This window comes from Bemisia tabaci, chromosome 1 (genome assembly GCF_918797505.1).
Source record: "Bemisia tabaci chromosome 1, PGI_BMITA_v3".
Lineage (NCBI taxonomy): Eukaryota > Metazoa > Arthropoda > Insecta > Hemiptera > Aleyrodidae > Bemisia > Bemisia tabaci.
Genome location: NC_092793.1, coordinates 20,766,115 through 20,788,665, shown reverse-complemented (window position 1 = coordinate 20,788,665; position 22,551 = coordinate 20,766,115). Strand labels below are relative to the sequence as shown.

Below are 22,551 nucleotides of genomic sequence, written 5' to 3'. Positions count from 1 at the left end.
GTATACCTACAGCAATAGTTCCTCGATGGGAATAAAGAGCTCAAAACGAATCCTAAATTTCATACACCTGTAAATTTTTATCACGGCGAGTGGGTCATGTAATACCAAGTGCAAGTCCACTTAATTAAGAGTAGGGGTACCTACGCTATTGGAGTTGACGCAAGAAACAGATCGATCTTGTCAAGCTGGGATATTGTGACAATTTATGTGGCACGACAAGAAATCGAAAATCAATGTAATACATGGCTTGGATATGTGGCTGTGTCTTGCCTTGCCTTATCTTGCCGATGTAACAAAAGTGTATACTTTCAACAATCGGTCCGCTAGTTATCTCATTTTATGCACAAAATTATATGAGCTCGATGAGCAAACACAAACTTTGGCATTGAATATTCCAGCTGATATGCTCAATTTCTTCTCAGTCTTCCACCAGAGTGTTCTAACTAGTGCAAGTAATTACATGATAATTCTTTCAAGTAAGAGTCTACTTGTGTACCGATTTTCAAAATTTTAAATATTGTTTCCACGCGAGAAGGCACTATAGACGTCAAAGTGAAATTGAATAGTGAGTATTACCATCATTATTTTATTTTCACCTACTTATCTGTGTAGGCACTGTAATGTATAATCGAGGACTGAGGACCGATACTGTCTAATTTTGGCGAAAATGAGTGAGCGACTTCGCCGCATTCTACAGTTTAAAATACGCTAGCTGATGTTTTGAGTTCTCTCCACTTCCGCTTGAAGGCGCTGTATCTGTAATGTCACTATAATGTGAGAAAAAATCGTAAATCGAACCTCATGATTACAAAAATGGTAAAGTTTTTTCCCCGTCATGTAAATTGCCAGTTTGCAAATAAGCGGCATTGTTCATTGGCCATCGATATAGGAATATGAATTTCTTTTTTTGTTGAATCATCCCCCCCCCCCTTTTTCTGTAATAAACCTTGTAACCTAACTAGAGAGGTGTTAATGTCCACAGTTGTTGGGGCACCGCTTTAAAATAAACGAAAATTACTACTATTTACTTATGTTTTTTTTTTTTTTTTTTTTTTTTTTTTTTTTTTTTTTTTTTAAATACCATTCTAATGAAGAGCTAAATAAAATTCGACTTTGTAAGAACGTATTGCTGATTTTACTCAATTAATTTAAACTATGGTTAGGTTCTTTTTCTTCTTTAATTGGATTTGAATTAGTTTGATAATAAAATGAAGCACCGCCTTTACGTTTCAGATATTGGTTTCAGGCTGAAACATGCAATTCGAAGGGAAAGTAGTGCTTGTGACTGGAGCGAGCAGTGGGATTGGTGCGGCAACAGCTAAACTGTTCGCCAAATATGGCGCCTCACTTGCCATCACCGGAAGAAATTATGCAAACCTTATAAAAACGGCTGAAGAATGCAACATACACGGTAAAAAGGACCCATTACTGATCAAGGCAGACTTGACGAATGAGACTGAAACCAAGAGGTTGCTCGAATCTGTTTTGCTACACTTTAACCACCTGGACATTCTCATTAATAACGCCGGAATCGTCGAGCTAGGCGTCATTGAAAACACGTCACTTGAACAGTATGACAGGATATTCAACACAAACGTGAGGGCTGTGTACCATCTGACAATGTTAGCAACACCTCACATTATTGCAAGAAAAGGTGCGATTGTAAACGTTTCAAGTGTAGCTGCTTTACAATCTTACGTGGGCACCCTCGCGTACAACATGTCAAAATCAGCCATTGATCAGTTCACTCGCTGCGTGGCGCTGGAGCTCGCACCAAAAGGCGTCCGAGTAAATTCAGTGAATCCTGGTGCTGTTCTAACGGAAATGCAAAAGCGCGGTGGTATGGCAGGAGGAGATGGCGCTTTGGAGCAGTACGTGGAACGCTCCAAAAAAGCGCATCCACTGGGACGTCTCGGAACCACCGAGGAAGTTGCAAAGGCAATAGTTTTCCTTGCCAGTGAAGATGCTAGTTTTTCAACGGGCGTAAACTTTCCTGTGGATGGAGGAAGGTATGTTCTGGGCTCCACTGGTATCTCGATGTGATCTCAATATCAATAAATGTATGTATGAAATTTTGCATTGTTTTTTGAATTTAATTCTGTCGGTTCCTTATACACGCATGCGACTGCTTCTCATAGAATTGTATGCAGTTTATGACGGTCTTGGTTATTTTTAAAGTAAGCAATTTTCATAGACAGGGTGATCCAAAAGTTCTGCAACACCGGCAACAGGCATCACACCTTAACTTCTGATGAGGTTGAGATACAGACTTGAAATTCTGCGAGTGCTCCTAGGTCAAAGGCAACGACTTTTTGGACTCCCGAAACTTTGAGGGGCTCGCCCTGCAGAACGGCAAGAGCCTTAGGGGTTTCGGACGGTGATGCAGAACTTTTGGATTGCCAGGTATGTGCAAATACTCAAATCCTCAGATTGATACAGTTTATTCTGCTATTTTTTGATGTCCATTTCTTTGATTACTTGGACGTGATTCTTTTTGGCACAATGGACAAATGGGAATAGACATTAAATAAATAAGAACTAAAGAAAACTTATATAAAATATAAAAACTAACGAGCGCATTCCTTCATTTCCACCCGTCTCTTCTTTCTTTTAGCATAAATACGTCCGCTCTGATACTCATACGTTCGATTATCAGGAATAGATCGGTTCTAAATGAGATCCCATTTTGATTGAAGACTGGGAATTCAAAGCCTGTCTGGAAGCGCCATCAACCATTAAGTTAAAAATATGCGTGGAGATGGTCACTGTAAAAGAGCCTAATTGCATTCGTTTTCAGAACTTTTATGAAGAAATTCTCTCAAATTCTATCATTTTTTTTTTTATTTTAGAGTGAATAAATTTGTCCTTTTAGGCCACTGGATCCCGGTTGAATGAGCGGAATAGTTGCTCATAAATTTTCAGACCACCCGATAGCGTTAACAAAATTTTGATTTTCCAATCCTCATTAATTCATCTGAATAAGCAGGATTTTAGATCAGCGAAAATAAAACAGAGATCCTCAAATTTTCAATTGTTTTAAAGGCACGGATGCCTTCTACAGTGGCAAAATGATATTAAAAATAAAATCGCGATATTTTCGTTTGTTCCGTTTTATTTGTATTGAACCAAAATTAATTTTACAAGGATCAAGTTTCAGAATTGCTGCATCGCTTAAACATCGTCTGAACCGTTGCAATGATACATATTTACCCTATAATTAAGGTAAAAACTGGACAGGGACCGTCAAAAGGAAATGACGCATGGTCCTAGTTTTGCGACGATTTTAGCTTCGCGCAAGCTAGGGAAGGAAGCGCGGTCGAGTGTCGAGTCATCTTCACATACTGTGATATGCGCCTTCAATTTAGTCAGCGGCGATGTGCCCGTATCTGTAGTCGAACAGGTATTGCAAACAACCCTCGCATTGCTTTTGGTGCAATGCGAGAAGTATTCATGCAGTCTTGTAGGCGCTCATATGCGTTCGACGCCGACCGCACCGTTTGGCGCAATGCGTGAAGTATTCTTACAGTCTTGCAGGCGCTAATATGAGTGTGACATCGACCGCACCGAGTTTGGTGCGATTATTCGAACTCGCGTTAGGATAATCACGGCATCGAACAACGGGGCTTAAAAGGCCCATGTTATGTTTCGACGCCGTGTGAGCATTCCAACGTTGCCTCGTTTCTCCCGATAAATTTATTTTTCTGAGAAAAGTAAGGGAAGCGCTCTATATTAGGTTTTTTTTTTATTGAATCGACCATTAAACAAAGTACGAATTTAAACACTCTAATACATGATTCTTCACCAAAATTTCACGCAAAACACGATTCGCGCAACGAAAACTACCGAAATCAACTTCTACCTTAGATATAAACGTTTTTATTGTCCAATGGTTACGGGAACTTTAAATTACCCGGTTACAAGAAAAACAAAACCCTACGTGAGTCAAATTGCGCTCTACATATACAACGGCTTTAGCAGACTACTCAATCGAACACTGAGTTGTTCAACACAAAGCGTGTACAGCTTGAACTGAGAGTCAAGATTGAGATTGCCATATTTTAACTGTCATAGTGACGTTAGACGTGCAATTTGACTCAAGTAAATTATTCCCTCTTCCATGAGCGGAAAGGTTAAATTTATTCATGAAAAACGTCATTACCACGGTTAGGAGTTTATCTCGGGTTAGGATTTCGATCCCTTGAGCTTGACGTCCAGCGATCGATATCCTTGTTTCCTATTGGTATTCACACCGCGAGCCTGGAATCCTGGGATCGAATGATCGTGGATTTTTTCCTGCTTTTGATTTACTCATTTTTCCATTTTTTTACAAATGAGAAAGAAGCTAGCCTTATAGCTTGAAATATTTATAGAATATTCTGCCGAAGGAGAAGAAAATTTAAGATGGTTTTAAATAAATTATGTTGAGTAAGGCAGGGAGTCGGCTTCTGCAACGTTGTAGAAGGAGATCAGTGGCCTCACAATTTGTTCATATCTCGTTCAAAGCTGATCTCCGAACTTCTCGGTGTGTGAATATTCAGTTTCTTTAAGAGAATTTTGGACTTTAAAAAATGGACGGGGGAAAAGGAAGCGATACAATTCGTAGAGAAAATTACCAACGTAGAAGCAGTTGTATTTTTCCTATTTTCAACGAGGTCTTTCATAAACATTTTTGTTTAATAGTAGTTCCCTCAAGCATAAAAATTGACCCCTACGTCTTTAGGTAATCTTTCACTTATCGTTTGTAAATATGGTCTCAATTAAATCCAAAGGAGCCAAAATTCATTCGGACATGAGCCCCGGTACGCATGTATTCTTATGGATCTCAAGGCCCATGGCTCAATGCACATAGTTCCTTTTGATTTAAATGCGTCCAATTAGAAGTAGTTGCTAAGGTTCTTGCTTACAATATAACTATAGTATTAAGGCAGTAGAGCTCTCAAAGTGGCGTCACATAAGGTCACGTGACCCTCCATTGCCCTCAAAGATTGTCGGCCCGACAATCTTTGAGGGTGACGAGACTCCACGTGACGCCACTTTGAGAGCTCTGCATTGATCGTCTGAAACGGGCTTAGAAAAATAGCTACCAGAGGGGCAGCAGTCGGCCATCTTTGCTCCGATTCTTGAAATTCCCGCGACCCCCGCACAGCCTGCCGTTTCAAATTTCGTGGGGAATCGACTCCAAGTCCGCTTCGAAAATATAACTATACCAGAGGCGGATCCAGCAATTTGGCAACACTAGATTTCCTTCATTTAAATCTATGCTACATAATCGATTCTTGTCGGAGCACTTGGCCCCTCCAAGAATCGATACATTTTAATAGCTTTAAATGGAGAAAAGGCAATGTTGCCAATTTGCTGGATCCGCCGATGAACTTTACGCGATCTTATGGGAGAATTTGACAATTACCTTTCCGGTAGCTATTATTCTATGACCGGGCCGCCTATTCATTTTTAGCCTGCTGAGCACGCTGTTGGTCGAAAATATCGTAAATCTCGTCGCTGTCGACTATATGCGGAGTGACGGGCTCGACGCAGATGGAGATCAAGCGGACCCGATCGAGGAAGAAGGACATGGCAGCGTCCTCGTTGGTGAATGTCTCCTTGTAGAGGGTGGTGCCGCGCTTCGTCGTGCGGAAGACGATCCAAGAGCGGGTCTGGGGGTCGTCGCCGCGACGGATGGCCACCGTGTTGGGGCCTGGCGGCTCCTTCTCATCCAACCAGCTCCAGTTGGTCAAATGATCCTCGCGCAGTGTCCGCAGCACGTCTTTTTCCCTCAACGGCTCGGCGGGATAAAAAGTCGGTTGGTGCAAGTCGAAATTGGCCGAGACGAGCGGATGCATACGATTCTGATGGCAAAAATGGAATAACCCGAGTAGCAGCGATCTCGATAAATAGCGATTTTATCGGTCGATTACCGGTATCACATCGGTGGCAATTTATCGCGATATTATCGCAACAAAAATCGCGATGTATGGCGATTTATTCGATATAATTTCGATAATATTATCGAATAAATCGCCACATATCGCGATTTTTGTTGCGATAATATCGCGATGAATTGCCGGGCAATAAAATCGCGATTTTATTGCAACAAGATCGAGGATTTTCGCTCAGATGTTGATGATCTTAGCGATTTTATCGCCGACAAAATCGCAACAAATCGCGATTTTTCCGTTGAAAAATGCTACTTGGGAACGAGGATACTTACGAATAATACGGTCGTATTAGAAAAATGTAACGTAGTAGGGCAAAATGTGCTATAAGGTGGAGAAGAGATGCAAGAACTATACCAAAGCTCAAAGGACTTAAACGCGGGGACTGGAGGACTGGGCGTAAAACTTATAAGTGCAGTGTTTCGATGGTGATGTAAGTCGGCAATCACATAACTCGGTTCGCGACGCCGCTGACTTCCTGTCATACTTTATTTTTTAAACGGAAAACTACTCAACGGCAATTCTTTAAAACTGTCGTGATTTTTATTCTCTGTGCGGAGAAAATTCTGCATAAACGTAAAGTAATGATGTCAATTTGTTCTCATTTAAAAATAACATAGAGGCGGAGATTTTCAGGCATACCGCAAACGAGTTATGTGACTGCGGACTTACGCCGTCGGTTTGCTGTTACGAGATACATGTCTAAAGTCTCAAAATTACGTGGAGCCATATGGTGGAAAGAAAGTTCAAAACATTTTTGATGTTTAAAAATAAAATACTGATATTTTCATGGAATTAATTTAAGACTAGTTTTGGTTGAAATCATAAAAGGATTGGAATTTTGAATCATGGCTCGGCATTGCGTGTTCAAAATTTCATCCAAATCTGAGGAGGTCACTTTTTTAAAGTGCCATTAGTTGGTATGGAAGCACCCAGTTATTTCATTTCATTTTTTCCCTTGGGTGTCTTTCACCTGTTTTCATCACGAATCATGAACACTTTAAAAAAGGGTTTTCATGTTATTTATTTATTTATTCATTTGTTTATTTTTTCAATTCAGTTATTGTAAGTCATGCTAAGGGCTCACGAATACCTAAGCCGGAGATTGGTGTACTGGGCGTTTCTCCTATGTATTAGCAGCCCCTGGTAAAAATTGGCGATAGGAGCTGCGTTTCAAAATACCATAGGAGTTCTTACAGCCGACTGAAGAGGGCGACAGAAAATCATATAGCTGGCTGTAAAAAGTGGAAAAAATCATACGGCCGGGCTATACGAAGCGATAAAAAATTATGCAGCCGGGCTATAGTTCCTATCGCCGGGCTTTACACTTTATCGCCTGGCTGTTGCTTTTTCGCCATCGATTATAAAATTCGATTATAAAAGGCTATAAGAAATTGTGTAGAAATTCGTGTGCTTTAGAAAATCATTAAGTTTGATACGGAATCACCTTAATATTTACAAACACACATTATATTTTCCTTTAATACATATTTTTTTTCATCAATTAAAATGAGAATAATCCATACAGATGTGCAAACAGTTCAAAATCATGAGTTGAATAACGCTGACTCCGCGAGATTAAATATTGGAGCCTAACACAAAGCGGAGCGGCGGCGCACTGGCGCCTACAAACCTAACAGGGATACTTCACGCATTGCGCAATGCGTGAAGTATTCCTGTTAGGTTTGTAGGCGCCAATGCACGTTCAGCTGGTTGCCCGCCCGCCGCGCCGCGCCGCAGTGTACCGCGGCGCTTGAGGCAACTATTTCACACCTGAGGTATTGCACAGTATCATACGAAATTGAAGGCGCTCCAACATATTAGGAATGGCAGGCATCCTTCAAAAGTACGGAGCTTCCCTCGCGAATTAAATCAAGATACTGCGGCCCAAAAAGAGAGCGGTAGTGCAAAAACTCACTAAGTACTAGCATCCGTAATTAGTAACGTTTAGCATACATTTTATCGCCAGGCTGTTGCTTAATCGCCATCGGCTATAAAAGGCTATAAGAAATTGTGTTGCCGGCTATAAAAGCTATTGGAAATCTTACAGCCGGCTGTATAGTCTATGGTATTTTCGAACAGAGATTCTACTGCCAATTTTTACCAGGGAGAGTATTAGGGCATTGCATCTTGATTCATGCTCACCATTTGTAACAAAATATTTGAAATGAAGAGGAACTTGAAGCATCCATCCATGTTGATCAGTTTATGGGCTTCCGTACATTTTAAATTGACGCAGTTTCAAACACATAATTTACAGTTTGTACAGAAAATTCACGAAAAAATACCTGCCACGAAAAAACAGTTCGGATGCCGTTTCTGAATTGTAGAATAAAATATTAAGAGTAAAAATGCACTACATGGCTAGATGCTCCCGTACGATGAGCAACGGGCAGCTCACAGTCAGAGGTAAGGCGTCAGTCACATTGAAACGACGCAAATGGTAGTGATATTCTCTTGTCAAAGATTATCATTAGTGATAATCGTAAGGCATGGTTGTCAGGCAGACTTTTAAATGACAATTGACTGAGTTAAGCAGAAAGGAACCAACCCACATTTTGGAAAAAATTGAGTTATGAGTGGTTTTGAACTCAACCACTGCTCTACTATCTATCGCCAAAAATTCTAGGTTTTTGTTGGAGAACATTTTGCAGAAATTGAACTTGAAGTTTATCTTTAACATTGAGTCTTATGCAGGAGCCAAACTTTAAACCTCATTTTCTCGCTTCTATCCCGATGTGGCTTGGTTCCTTTCTGTTTAACTCCGTCCAATTGCGGTTGTACCAAAGCAAAAATCCAGGGTGTAAGGGAGACCAAAAACTGGGGAAAAAATCGCATATATTTTTGGCACATCCATAAAAGCTCGTGCCTGCATTCAAGAACTAATGCTAGGTACAAGTGTTTCTAAAATGAGCGAGAAATAGTGGTTTTTCGTTGGTAATCTATAAGAAATCACAAAGTATTTCTGGCTCAATTTGGAAACAACTTTTGGATAGATAGCATTATGTAAGAAAAAACAAGAGGGCGCGGGGTGAATGATCTTTTCATTTTTCGAACGACTGCGCTAGGGGAAACGGCGCGTACACACTCGTAAGAACTCGCTCGCAGACACGCGGAGATTCGGCAGTTTGTGGTTCCTCTTTGCGGAGAATACAACTCCGATAGTGCGTTTATCGAGAGAGAGCTCCATGATCAGCGTCTCTATCAAGGAGTTCCTATATTATAGGCACTTACGCGCCGTTTCCTAAACACAATCGCCTCGAGGCAGAAACCAGGGTTCTTCAACAGCTTTTTTCCCGTAATGTCATACCTTCGTTTCATAAGTCTCGTGTCATAAGTGCAGATAGATGCTTTTACATGTAGAGGTGAGCCAGATCGAAATGGTGATTTCTTCTCCGAAACGTAGTCTACATCAGCCCAAAGGGTGCCTACGGGCTGCCGACCTGCGTCCGAGATACTGCTTAGACGGAACTCAAACGAAGACGAGACATGGTAGTGCGCAAAACAACACATCACCGAGAGCGCCTTCATTTAGCTCTGAATGCAACACGCACATTCATTGAGCTCGAATAGTTGCATCCAAGCCTGGGTTTCAAAAAGGTCACGCCCTACCATCGTAACCGCCAGTCACGAGACTCGAATACCAGCCAAGAGTGTCTCGTGTTTCCGACACAGGTGTCCTCTTAATGGTGAAACGAACTTGCATACCTATATATGTTTATTTTTTTTTTTCATTGGTTCATGAAAATGTGTAACTGCTGTAATTAGGGTTGATGGGCGCAATTAGTTTAATTTGAAAATGGTCAAATTTACACACTAAAATCTTAAGACAATAGAGTTGGTAGATAGAGTAACTATTGTGTGGAATAAAAGTGGGGAAAAATCTCAGAAACTACAAGAAAAACGATTGGTTCACTTTCTCCCAGGAAGATAAAACATGAGCAGAGACTTGCAACGCTGCAATCGGAATTGTGCCTTTTTCTACGTAAGCCACCAAGTAAATATAGGTATATTATTTAAAGTATTCTGAAAGTAGTGTACACTGAGGAATGTTTTTAAGTGCCTGTAAAAACTCGACGACTATTTCCTCCAAAGGCCAGAGCCGTCGAGAGAGGGGAGAGATAGGATTGACAGGACCCGACGCCGAAATAAAAAGGAGATGGGAAAAAAAGGAAGAAACAGAGAAAAGGAGAAAGTAGGGAGGAGGAAAAAAATAGAAAGAAACGAAAGGGAGAAAAAGAAAAAAAGAAGGGAGAGAGGGACTGGGGAAAAGGGGCGAAGGTGAAAAGGTTTCTATTCACACATATTAAATGCGCTTGCTTGACATAATACTCTGATGAAAACTGTCGATACATAAAAAACGCCTTCACTGAGAAAAGATACTTCCTAGCGTGGCCACGGAGGCCGAATAGTTGCATCATTTAAAAACCCATACAACAGTGTACCAGCATATAGATTAACGAGTAATGCGCTTGCGTGAGATAATACTCTGATGAAAACCGTCCATACATAAAAAACGCCTTCATTGGGAAAAGATACCAACTAGTATGGCCTCGGAGGCCGAATAGTCGCATCATTTAAAAACCCATACAACAGTGTAGCAGCGTATATTAAGAAGTGAGTAATGCGGTAATAATTCCATGAAGAAGAGCGTCGACGCATCAGTGACAACATCATTGCTAGAAGATACTGTGGGGAGGTCGGAGGTGAAAACAAAACACAACATTTCCGGGGGAACATTTTCATATCCCAGTGGAAAGATCACTTTTTGCCATACAGAGCAAGCATCTTGTACCAGGCCCGCCACAAGGGGGGGGGGGGATACTGGGTCCCTGGTACCGGGGCCAAGGCCCCGAGGGGGGCCCGTGTTACCCGTTAAAAACCACTACGAATTTACATGCAACCCTTGTTTCGTAAGAAAAAGTGAAAAATGGACCCTAAAAATTTCGCAAAATGTGAATAGATTTTCAGAAACACGCTGGGGCACTGTAGAATTCTTCTTTTTGAAAATTTAAGAAGAATTCTACAGAAGAGAAGTTACTTCTCTGAAGAGAAGTATACTTCTTGGAAAATTTCTATCTATTTTCAAGATTTTCAGTACAGAGGGATATATTTAGTAACTGCGTTTCATTTTCTTCCGTCGTCAGATGCTAAGGGTCTCCAGTCTGGGCATCCTCGACTTCAATGGCTCATGGCTCAACTCCCTTGCCATAGACAAACGAAGGGGGAGTCCAGGGGGGCCTGGCCCTCATACAACTGAAAATAGTATCATATGCCCCCCCCCCCCCGAAAAAAAATAAAAATTTTCCAGATGTTTTGAGTGCAACAATTCGCAAGTATTTTGTGCTGAAAGTAGAAAAAAAAACCATAATTTTTCCGCAGAAATTCATGGAAAAATTCTTTATGGAAGCTTCAAAATGCGTCCAATTAGTCGTATAAATTCTAAAATTTCTCGGGGGATTCCCCTCGGAACCCCCCCCCCCCTCCGTGCTTGGGATCCGGACCTTAAAACTGGTACCAGGGCCCGAGATGGGATGTGGCGGGCCTGTCTTTTCCCATTGATTTTAAACTTTGTTGTCCAGTTCGTTCATCTTTCCTGAGGCTGTAATCCAACGTTTTCCGATCGGTGGTCTGCGAGGGCTCGGCGAAAATGTTTTCAAAAAGCATGATACCGAAACAAAGGTTGTTCAATTTTGTTGTTGGTTCGCGGCCTTCTCTCTCGGGAACAGAAAAAGTGGTCCGCGGACAAAAAAGGTTGGAAACCACTACTCTCATTTCTTCCCAGTATCTTAAGCATGGCTCAGAATTTGATTATCTTTATGAGAAATTTGAAAATTATTAGGGTTGCTTCTTCATGCATGAGAGTTTGCTTTCGGGTGGGACTTCCCCCTCCTACAACCCAAAATCAAGGTACAGTATTCTCTGGTTTAAAATAATCAATAATACCCTCTCTACATTATTGTGAACTAAATTAGAGAAGGAATACAAATATATTATTTATGTCGCAGAATGGAGAGCTTCCATATGAGAACTTATTGTTCCCAGGATATTCACAGCCAGAGCTTGAAATAAACCTATTTTAAAAAAAATTAAAGAGTCCTATTCAAGAGTTTGCAAATCAGCAAACTTGGGCTTGCAGTATTTTCAAGTAAAAATGACTCTCACCAACAGTCAATGTCCAGTAAAGCTGATGACTAGGACAAATAATTGTCAAATCCAGTCTTAAATTTCATAGTTCTTTTACTTTTAACTTTTGGACAGTATGGCAACAAATTTTAAGTTGTGTTGTTCCAAATTATAAGTTGCTTCACATTTCTAGGACACAATCTCGCTTAAAAGCTAAAAAAATTATCAGTCCATGACCTTCATTAGTCATTCAGAATGTTTTTTAATTTTCATATGTTCATCGGTCTAAGGTAAAGTTATGATAGTTGGATGGACCATTGACATTTATTTAAACCACAAGTAATTAATAAGACCTTATTTTTTTAAAACAAAAATTTATTTGGCATCAACTAAAACATAAGGCTGCAAACGGACATGCATGTTAATATCACAGGTTATGCGGACCGTTTTTACACTTTTCCCGATGAAATTTGAAACACTCGGTACCTACTTATCAACTGAAATTTAAAAAACTTAAGAAAATTTAGAATTAATGGGTCACTAAACCTTGTGTATTTTATTTGGACGTATTTCTGCCAAACGGAACTATATCCATTAAGACATGAGCCCTGAGACCCATAAGAATATATGCATAACAGGGCTCACGCCATGATAATGCACATAGTTCTGTTTGGCAGAAATACATCCATTTAATATTCTGGAAGTATCTTGTGAGTAGATTACGTCGTGATTTATACTGATTTTTTGGGGCCAAAATCCCAGAAAAGCCGCTTTTAAGAAGTCCAAAGACTTGAAGGAATTTAAAACACGCCTGAATGGCAGGAAATGATGGAAGTGATGTACTGTGGCGATCAAATCGCCATCTCCTTTATTTTTCCACTCATGCTTGTTGAAATAAATCGTATTTCAATGTTGAACTTTTGCTTGTTTACAACAGATAGCGTGAATGAAATTTGATTCTTTGATTCTGAAGATTTAGTTTCGAATTTTCTATTGTTTTCATGAATGAGGAGTAGAATGACATTTGAGGGGAGACGCAGAAACCCGCGCATGCTTCTGATTGGTGTTGGATAACATCATTAGGTTTCGCGCAAAACTGGGGCGTTTTAAATTTACGAATAAGTTGCGTTTTTTGAACAACATATTTCTCCATTTCGGAATAATTTTTTTGCGTTTTGAATGTGCGCATTGTATTCTGCGCTTCATTTACCTTTGGAAAAATATATTTGCAAGTCAAGAATTGTTCATGGTTTAGTGACTCATAATAAGTTTTTAATTTATAAACTGACTGATTTTAGCTCTCATCCTTTCAACACTACCTTGTTCCATTGTTAACATTCCCTCTTCAACATTCACAGTTTGTAGAAAAATGTATAATTTTAAATGCACATTGATAAAAAAATAAAAAATAAATATCATACACACTTATTTTTTTACTTGATATGAGATCCAAAAATTTTCACATCACTTTTCAAAAAGACTGTTTTTGTAAAGGAATCGAATAAATTTGAATCCGTTAAAGTAAGTTTTTTATGGAGATTATTCGAAACTTGATTTCTCATCACAAATATTCAGCGGGCATGGATGTTCCTTTGAAGACAGCAATGATGTTTTCTGCTGCGAGCTGAGCCATGTCTCCTCTAGCTTTGATAGAAGCACTTCCAATATGAGGTAGCAGAACTAACAAAAAAAATTGAAGGAAAACATATTTAGAACAGGGTTGCGGGCCAGACATTGAAGTCAAGTTGTTTTTCCCTGAACATGAGCATTCAAAATGGAATGCTTTCATGATCAGGAAGTAAGGTACATTTATCAAAGCTTTAGTTACTTAAATCCTATTCTTTCATGAGGGAACGTTGGCACGCATTACACACTCTAAAAAAATCGACCCATTACCTCTGTAAAGATATTAGAGAAAGAAAAAACATATATATTGTCAAAATTATAATTTTTCAGGGAGACGAATCTGTAGGGAGCAATGAGGCTTAAAAATGTTGGAGACCCTTCATTAACAAACACAGCATAGAAAAAGCTCTGAAAATTTGGATAGCCTGACAAAGGAATTTTAGTTTTTATAGAATTAAAATAATGTTAAAAATGTTCATTTTCCTTTTCTTTTTTTCTTTTTCTTATGACGTTTTCCCTGTAAATAGGATTCTACCAAGTGACCAATTTGGATCTTCCCTAAGAAATGTTTAAAGCACTTATTATTCGTTCCCATATCTTCCAGAAGTTACTAAAACTTCTATTCATCGTCTAAAATTATTTAGAGGTTGAAAATGAATTGCATTTTGATTCTAGTTCAATGACTGTGAATAGCACATCTTACCACAAAAACCTGGTTTTGCGGTGCTAAATCTTGAGGAAAATTTTTTTCTCAAAATTCGTAAAATTCACTGTTCTTGCCTTGCTAAGAAAAAATGCCGATGAGCCTTTGAACGTTGCCAAAGTTCTCAGATAAATCACAAATTTTCCGGAAAACTGAAGTAGATTTTCTCCCAATTTTTCAAAGAATTTTGTTTATAATTTTATTTTAAGTGTTTGAAAAGTTCAAGGAAACTAATAATGACTATCCTCGAAAATGAACTTTTCCTGAGCAGATATTTGCCAACATCGAATTGTTCATACGATGTTCTTCCTGAGAATGACAACATAAAGGGCTTCATTTAGGGACCCTGGACCGAAAAAAAGTGTTTTTGATACATAGTGAAAAGAAATACATACCAACATTATCAAGTTTCATCAAGGGATGATCAAGTGGTAAGGGCTCAGGTGTCATGACATCTAAACCTGCTGCAAGAATTCTTTTCTGCTGAAGAGCTTCAACCAATGCATCCTGGTCAACCAGTCCTAAGAAACAAAGAAAATGAGATTAACCACATGATTACGTGAAAAATCACTTATGCTACATGGGAGCAATCTGTTGAACTGTCATAAAAACGATGTGAAGTATTCTTTTTTACTCACATGAGAAGAAATTTTGTTTAACAACACGTCCTGCCCGTACCCTAACAGCCCTCTTGTCATCATCAGATACATACCTCGACTGCCTTGTATTCTGCTCCTTTGCTTCAAAATGAATACAAAGCAGGCACAGACCGAATCTGATGATGGCCACAGTGCCAAGACGTGTTGTTAATTGACAATTTCACTGTTTGGCGCTTCTGAAAAGTTTTACGAGGATAAAAAATGATTTCTGATGTTAAATTTTGTAGATTATCAAAATTTTAGTAGAATTAATCCAATTACTAAGTTTTATGGTTAATACTAACCAAAGGGATGAAAACCCAACTTAAACCCTTGAAAAAATAATGTTTTCACAGTTTTTGCCTCCTTTAATCCATCAATCAGTGATGCACACATTTGAATTGGTTACTTTAATTCCATTGCTGATAAAAGCAAGGTGAAAGATATTGGTGACTAAAGTGCTCCACATATGTATTTTCATTGCAGCATCTCAATATCTCTGCTCCAATTGGATTTTTCAAAGAAAAACAAGTCAACTCCAACGCTTGAAAACACAAAATATTCTGTTATCAGAGAGGAAGAATCAGGGAAGTTTTCAATAAATTACAGCGACTGTTTTTCCAAGGAAAGAATGAAGTATGACAGGAAGTCTTCAACGCTGCAATTGGAGATACGTGGTTTCACACTGTGGCCATCTATGTGAATTGCTGCAAGTGAAAGATTTTCGCAGCTTGTGTTTTTCAGAGGGCAATATCTACACCTTGAGCAAAAACATTTTTAGTCTGATAGAAGTTTAGCTCCTAATTAGTCCAAAACTGAGATGCTTCTCGGCCAATTGAAAAAATCAAAGGTTACTTTAAAAATAAATGTTTATTAAAGTTCCTATCTCCCCTCCCCCCCCCCCCCCAAAGAAAAACATGGTTTCCTAAGAAGTGGACTGAATTAAAACAAGAAAAAACCCAAAAAAGTGGGAAACTTTCTGCGTTCAAGCTAAGATTTTATAAATCTTAAAATGTGGAAAAAAGTGAAAGCTATACACGGATGAATACAAAGTCTGCTAACCTCCTCTACCACTGTTGACAAAGATTGCATTTTCCTTCATGAGGGCAATTTTACTGCGACTAATAATTCCCTTTGTTTCAGGAGTCAATGCAATGCTGACAATGACGAAGTCACTCCTCTTAAGCAATGTATCAAGATCTGTAAGGGTAGCGCCAATTTCAGTTCCTGTAGATTATTAAAAAAAAAAAAGAGGACACACATTAAAACAATGTTAATACATAAGACGAACTAGTGAACTGGAAAAAATTCTAGATTTTTAAAAATGCCAAATTTAGAATCTGTCACAGGATATTTATAAGATCTGCTGAGAGGCCCAGTTGACCATTTCAATGAATTGTCCGGTAATATTGTTTTATAGGTCACCTTTCTTATCAACTTTTAATTTCAAAATTTACAGCATCGAAGAAGCAAGTTGCTTAAAAAGAAGTCTTCAAAAATTAGGGGAGTTTTTGGCTGCTTGGATAAACATATGAGAAACAAATGTAGTCCTCCCCAAGGTCGATAGACCGAGGTCATTCCGTTACAAAAGTTGAGTGGGATAATAATACAAGGATGAAGCTGATTGGGATCTTGACTCTTTTTTTTTTTTATCAATTTAATAATAGTGCTAAATTTTAAAGCCTACCCTCTGGTTTTTCTTTCCGACTTGTGTACAGGATCTGCTTGGGTGAAAATCCTTTTAATTTAACTGCGATTGAATGCCCAATTCTACCATAACCGACAATACCAACAATAGAGCCATGCAGTCCTTGACCATTCAACCATTGGGGTGACCATGAGGTCCATCCTCCGCTAAAATAAAGAAGAGAAAGGTGATATTACTCATGAAGGACAGTCTTTCGGAAACAACTCCTTAATTCATGCATGGTGGCAAATTTTTAAACAGAATGATTCACTTCAAGAGGGAATAAAGTCAAAATTTGAGTTTTCAATAGAAGTTACCCTATTGTGCCCAAAAGAATAAATTGCGAGCTGCTCTTTTCACTTTTATTCATTGATCACTCCTAAAATTGCACTAAGACACAGATGTAGTCCCTGCTGTGCAGTTTATTGTCAGCCACGTGGCGACTGTCTATTTTTTCTCCAACTGTCTCTCAAAATGTTTGTATGACAACAGCATTAGGCATACGCACATTTGAAGTCTAAAATTGGCTTACTTTTTGACATTGGCAGCAGCTTCCATCAGTCTTCGAGAGGTTGCCAACAGCAGGGCCACAGTGAGTTCTGCTGTAGCTTCCGTTAAAACTCCAGGAGTGTATCCGAGTCGCACATTGTTAACTTTAAGGGCTTGTAGGCAAACATGATCAACACCAACTGACATCGTGCTCACCACCCGCAAAGACGGAACTTGATGAACAAAAAAAAAAAGGAGTTTGTTCACTGATACATAGAGGCATTATTCATCCTTTAGCAAAGATTTAAAGTTGGCAGGGATTCTGGAAACTTCATGGAACATATTTTTTCCAGCCCTTTTGAAACACTTTTCATTAATGAATATTATCTGAGACAAAAAAAGAGGAAAAAGATTGGAAGAACAGTTTTAAAAGAGCATGTTTATTTAATTTTAAGGTCCCTGTAGGAGAACATAAGGGTAAACATACGTTTCTCTTTTGTGATAATTTTGGCATACTTTCTGATGGAAATCTACCACACAAAAGTAACATTCTGTATGAACATTCCGTCATCGCCAAATTTCCCAGAATCATACACAAACTTTTCAGGAAACTTGCAAGTATTTTTGCTCCAATTTTTCAGAGAGTTTTTATTTGCAATTTGAACAAAAGTATCCGATAATTTCAAGTAAAAATATTTACATCTTTCCTCAAAAGTACAATTATATAGGGGCAATATTTGAATGATCATACACGTTTTTCCTTAGTGCAACAGCACAGCCAAGGGTTATATTTTGTTCAATCTAAAAAGATATGGTAGGATACACACATCCATGCTTTAGGCCTCTTAAATTTTCTTATAACAAGGCCATAAGAAATATTTTTAAGCAGTTCTCATAGTCAGTTCCGAGAAAATTTGTTGTCACCACCAGAATTCTAGCACAGGATGTACTATTGTCAATGGGGAATATACTCCTGATCTACATGGCTACACACCATCAACGTTCATTGTTAAAAGGTCCTGGGTACAGATCCTAGCAAAATAAGGGAATGCAACAGTGTATTTTATTCATAAAATACAATAAAACGATTCATTTGGATACATTAAGAGTAAAATATAAGAATTATGCGAGTGCAGTAGATATGGAAATCCTTTAAAAGCTGTTTTCGAAATCTTTATCTCTGTGTACCCTAGTTCCACCAGTAATTGTCAAAATCATGTGGGTAGGGAGGAAGTGCCATGTTTAGATTACTTAGTAGGAAATATTTACCTATAATAGGCAGGTACTTCATAATTACTGACAGAACAAATAATTTTTATGTATCTATCTGAGATATTATCAAATGAAGAGCTTACATCGAACTAAGGTAGGTGCTCAACTTTGCCAAATTTCATTGGGAACCATTATAAGTTTGATGGAAAAAAATTTATATAAAGTGGGCTAATCAATGAAATAAAGATCCTCTTACTTGACTGATGATTTTTTTCTGAGTTTTAAGAACAGGATTAGAAACTTAACACAACACTTACAATTAGAGATAACTAAACGATTTATGATTTTATGGTCTGTCAATAATACCCGCGCTTCCCATAAATTGATTGCAGCAGAAAGAGAGGATTACAGTTGAAGAGATTAGTGCAGGAAAATTGAAGTGACATTATTGTGATTAAAAGAAAACAGGTATTGAATATGCAGGGTATCCATAATGTTGTCATGTTCCCATTCCCTGAATTTCCCCTGACTCCAAAATGTTTTAATCTCCTGACCTTCGAACAAAACTTCCACTCAAATTTTTTTCCTTTCAAGTATGAGAGCTGACTTCTGGTAAATGCGGCTCGCAAAATTCCCTGATATTTCCTATTGATTCCCTGACTTTTAATGTTTTCATGATTGCGCCAAAAACTCTAATGTGAAAAACTAAGAAGGTGGTAAAATAGGGCTGGGTCCAGCTTTTTTTGTGGGGAAAACAAGGCCAAATGGTTTGAAAATTTCAATTGAGGTAAAAAAATTTCCGAGTGTTGAAATTTTTTTTTACCTACCTGGTCAAAAAAATTCAAAAATTGTTTTGGTGATATACTCTTGAAAAAGTACGTAAATGGCACATTATAACATCAAAAAGCCTTGACTTGCAGCAGGCCATCAATGAAGGTGTTCTAACATTACATTTGTAATATACTGTTCTTTGAGACCAGCTCAACTTATTGAATTAATTATTTTAAAATTTCAATTTCTTACTAAAAAAAAGAATCATTTCACGGAACCCTCCAACCTTCTTTAAAATGACTCTTCCATTAATTCAGACTTGAAAAGTTTGTTTACTTACAAAAAATTTTCTGACTGTCATCCACATAGATAGACATACAAATGGAGCTATATGCATTATGCATAAGGCATGGCATGATGAAAGAATCTTGTAAGTACATATTGAAAAAAGAAAAAGAAGATGCAACAACCTATCATCTCCGCACCTTTTTTCAGTACCTATCCTCTTATTATGGATTGGATTATCCAAGCAGTGAAAGTTACAAAGAAGAGTATACTTAATTCTGATTAGTTTTCTTGTACTTATTATGCATTATTTAAAATCTTCATGGTTTCGCAACGATTACTTGAAATTAAAATTTTTTCCCTAGAGTCAGCACCATCTTTTAAATGTCTTTAAAGTGCATTCCTTGGTGATTTATGATTTTAAAATTCTTACCTCCAGCAGCAATCACATCTTCATCTACAGGTTCACTGGTGCTTGTGTACACGCCAAACTTTCCTTTGATAAGCTGCAAAAATTTTTCCTTCTTCAATGGACCATTGTTGACATTATCCCAACACTCAACATCAAAACTGAAAAAAAAAACCAAAGTAAAAGTAAATAAAAGTATGTGAGGGTTCACCAAGGCCAATCATTCCCCTCCTTCCTTTACCCTCCCTCTGAAAAAAAAAAAGGAAAAAAATTTGAAGTATCACCCTTATGGAAACATGCTAGTAAAAGATTGGAAACTTAATCAACACGACCCTTCATAGTTCTCAATTACTCCATACTTTCTTACAAGCAGCAAGGCAACTGGGTTCAGAAAAATGAGAAATCTGCTGAACATGAAAGTTGACATCCTTCAACTCCAGACATAAAAGGATATTCGTTACCATAAACTCAGATAAATTTTCGGCTGCACAGATAAATTGATGATGAAACTGCAAATCTCCATTTGCAACACATGAGACATCTTGATATAGTTCATTGATTGAAAAGAAAAATACTCAACATCATTTTTAAAAACTTTTGATATTGTCCTCCGTTTGAAGGAATTCTGTGAAAATTTCAAGCAAAAGTGTGGATATATCTTCATTAGATAATAGGAAATGGGAGCAGAGATTTTGCAACTTTGGAAGCAAGAATTGTATTATCGCAGTTTCTCTGTAAGAATAAATGACTCTATCGGTAGTGTCAACAATTCGGCTATCACATCATTTGAAATTGATAGGCACTTGAATATTTCTGAATCATATAATGAATAAATAGCAGAAGAAAGGGCAATATTCCAACGAGAACCTCAGAGCATGGGCTACAAATTTTGGTACCTCTGATCATCCTTGGGAAGAAAACTTATTTTTCAACGGTGTACTTAAGTCGGCAATCACATAAGTCGGACTGCGATATTGCAGACTACCTGTCATACTTTATTTTTTAAACGAAAAAACTTCTCAATGGCAATTCTTTAAAACGTCCTAGGAAAATTCCACAAAAACTTCAAGGAAAGATGTCAATTTCTTCTCCTTTAAAAAATAACAGAGACAAAGATTTTCAGACACCGCAGACGAAATATGTGATTGCAGACTTACGTCATCGATAGCAAGAAATGTAATGTTCTTCCCAGCCAGCAAATGTAAGAGGTAGAGCTACTGGTGAGTTACTACGGTTGGATCTGTTTTATCATTGTTTGTAGAGCATACATTTGCTTTCAGGTACTATAATGTGTGCACTACAAAAGTGAAACTAGATATACGCATAGTCCTTAGGCTCAAATTAAAGTTTTAGCCCAAAATAATATGTGATATTTTTGAATGAGATTTCAAGAGAATGTCAGTGTACATGAATGCAAATCAAACCTAAAGAAACTCTGAGTGATAAATGACCTTGCTTAAAGAAGTGAAGACAACACGGAATCTAAATATATCATGAAATACTGCATTACAGGTTTCTCAAAATGCTTTCTCTATTGCACACAGGGAAAATGAACAATCATCGATTAATAAGATGTTACTTAAAATCGCATTTAAAATACTTAAGTTTCCAAGTGTAAAGCAATGTTGGCCTAAGTAATTACTGATGCAGAAAATCCCTAACTCTAGGTTTGATCTCCCAACAACATGATGACGCTTTGTCTTGATACAAATACCTGCCTTACTACATTCCAACTGTGAAGATCAGCACGCAGTATGATCATTCGGTAACAGGAGCAGAACTTAGAATGGGTCTGCCTTTCATCCCATTACCTAAACAAAAACACAGGTAATGGTTTAAAAGACTGAAGCACTCACAGTCACGCCCTGAAGTGACACCCTTTCTTGGGATTTTATCGTTTTCAACCTGGCGATTCCCTAGCCAAGTCAGAGGACATCCTTCAGTTTGCCGCAACAAATACTGGCAAAGTCTGGACAAATTGTAACCCAATGATCACTTAGTGTCTTTATTTACATATCAATCCTTATCAAAATTGCCTTGCAGAGCGGAGACAAAACCTAAACCTAACCTCTGAAACTGGCAAATCCCCCTTTATACAAATTGATAAGGAAACGAAGTAAATTATACTTTACTGTTGTCGTAAGAGTTCGATGGATGATGGTAAGTAGTCCGATCTTGTGACTAGAACTTTAAGCTTTTTGCTTGGGCTAGAAGACATTGTTCTTTCCGATGCAACTGGGAAAAGAAAACGAGAAACGCTACGAGGATCGATCAGTGACGCGGGCGGACGACGAGCAAACTGAAGCACCATTGTCTCAAACTCTCGACCACTGATGATATTATGATTCGGCCCACTGAAGATAAGAGTTGAGAAATATTATCACTATAATCCACTAAAACTCCGAGGATAACACGATTCGATTCCAATGTACTTAAATTTGTTCCAACAATTACACTTATTCCTTAAAGTTTGACCTTATTTATGTTTACATCTGCACTATTTGAGGATTTGAGGAGCACCGAATAACAAGAACAAGAACATTTATTATTCAAAGTGCGGACTAAAACGCTTACAACACAGCATACAGCTTGCTGTCACATTTACAAGCACAACTTTAGACTTACATCATCCGAAATTCCAAAGTGAGCCAGCAGAGCGCGCTATTGCTACG

The 22,551-nt window shown here is 38.2% G+C and overlaps 3 protein-coding genes and 1 long non-coding RNA gene across 6 annotated transcripts; 2 read left to right on the top strand and 2 right to left on the bottom strand.

The window, feature by feature from the left end:
• Positions 1-80: 80 nt before the first annotated feature.
• On the top strand, positions 81-2,073 carry LOC109041250 (3-oxoacyl-[acyl-carrier-protein] reductase FabG). Its single transcript, XM_019057520.2, has 2 exons — positions 81-565; positions 1,247-2,073. Exon 2 carries the CDS (start codon positions 1,255-1,257, stop codon positions 2,041-2,043), a length of 789 nt encoding a protein of 262 aa, XP_018913065.2. The 5' UTR covers positions 81-565; positions 1,247-1,254; the 3' UTR covers positions 2,044-2,073.
• A 2,536-nt stretch (positions 2,074-4,609) lies between these two features.
• LOC109038806 (uncharacterized) lies at positions 4,610-8,374 on the bottom strand. 2 transcript variants are annotated; one of them, XM_072297738.1, is made up of 2 exons: positions 8,079-8,374; positions 4,610-5,846 (listed from the first exon to the last, which is right to left on the bottom strand). In XM_072297738.1, exons 1-2 carry the CDS (start codon positions 8,127-8,129, stop codon positions 5,442-5,444), a joined length of 456 nt encoding a protein of 151 aa, XP_072153839.1. In that variant the 5' UTR covers positions 8,130-8,374; the 3' UTR covers positions 4,610-5,441. The 2 variants fall into 2 exon arrangements, with proteins under 2 accessions (XP_072153839.1, XP_072153841.1); XM_072297740.1 differs by having other exon boundaries at positions 8,222-8,373.
• Positions 8,375-8,722: 348 nt separating this feature from the next.
• Positions 8,723-13,483, top strand: LOC140224189 (uncharacterized). Its single transcript, XR_011899442.1, has 2 exons — positions 8,723-9,298; positions 11,516-13,483. It is a non-coding gene; the product is annotated as an uncharacterized lncRNA (long non-coding RNA).
• LOC109039985 (glyoxylate reductase/hydroxypyruvate reductase) lies at positions 12,414-22,430 on the bottom strand. Of its 2 annotated transcripts, none has more exons than XM_072297708.1 (7): positions 22,012-22,430; positions 19,904-20,040; positions 17,246-17,435; positions 16,714-16,880; positions 16,089-16,253; positions 14,784-14,909; positions 12,414-13,739 (listed from the first exon to the last, which is right to left on the bottom strand). In XM_072297708.1, the coding sequence occupies exons 1-7, from the start codon at positions 22,188-22,190 to the stop codon at positions 13,621-13,623; spliced, it is 1,083 nt and encodes a 360-aa protein (XP_072153809.1). In that variant the 5' UTR covers positions 22,191-22,430; the 3' UTR covers positions 12,414-13,620. The 2 variants fall into 2 exon arrangements, with proteins under 2 accessions (XP_072153809.1, XP_072153812.1); XM_072297711.1 differs by lacking the exon at positions 22,012-22,430 and adding an exon at positions 21,598-21,903.
• Positions 22,431-22,551: the final 121 nt, after the last annotated feature.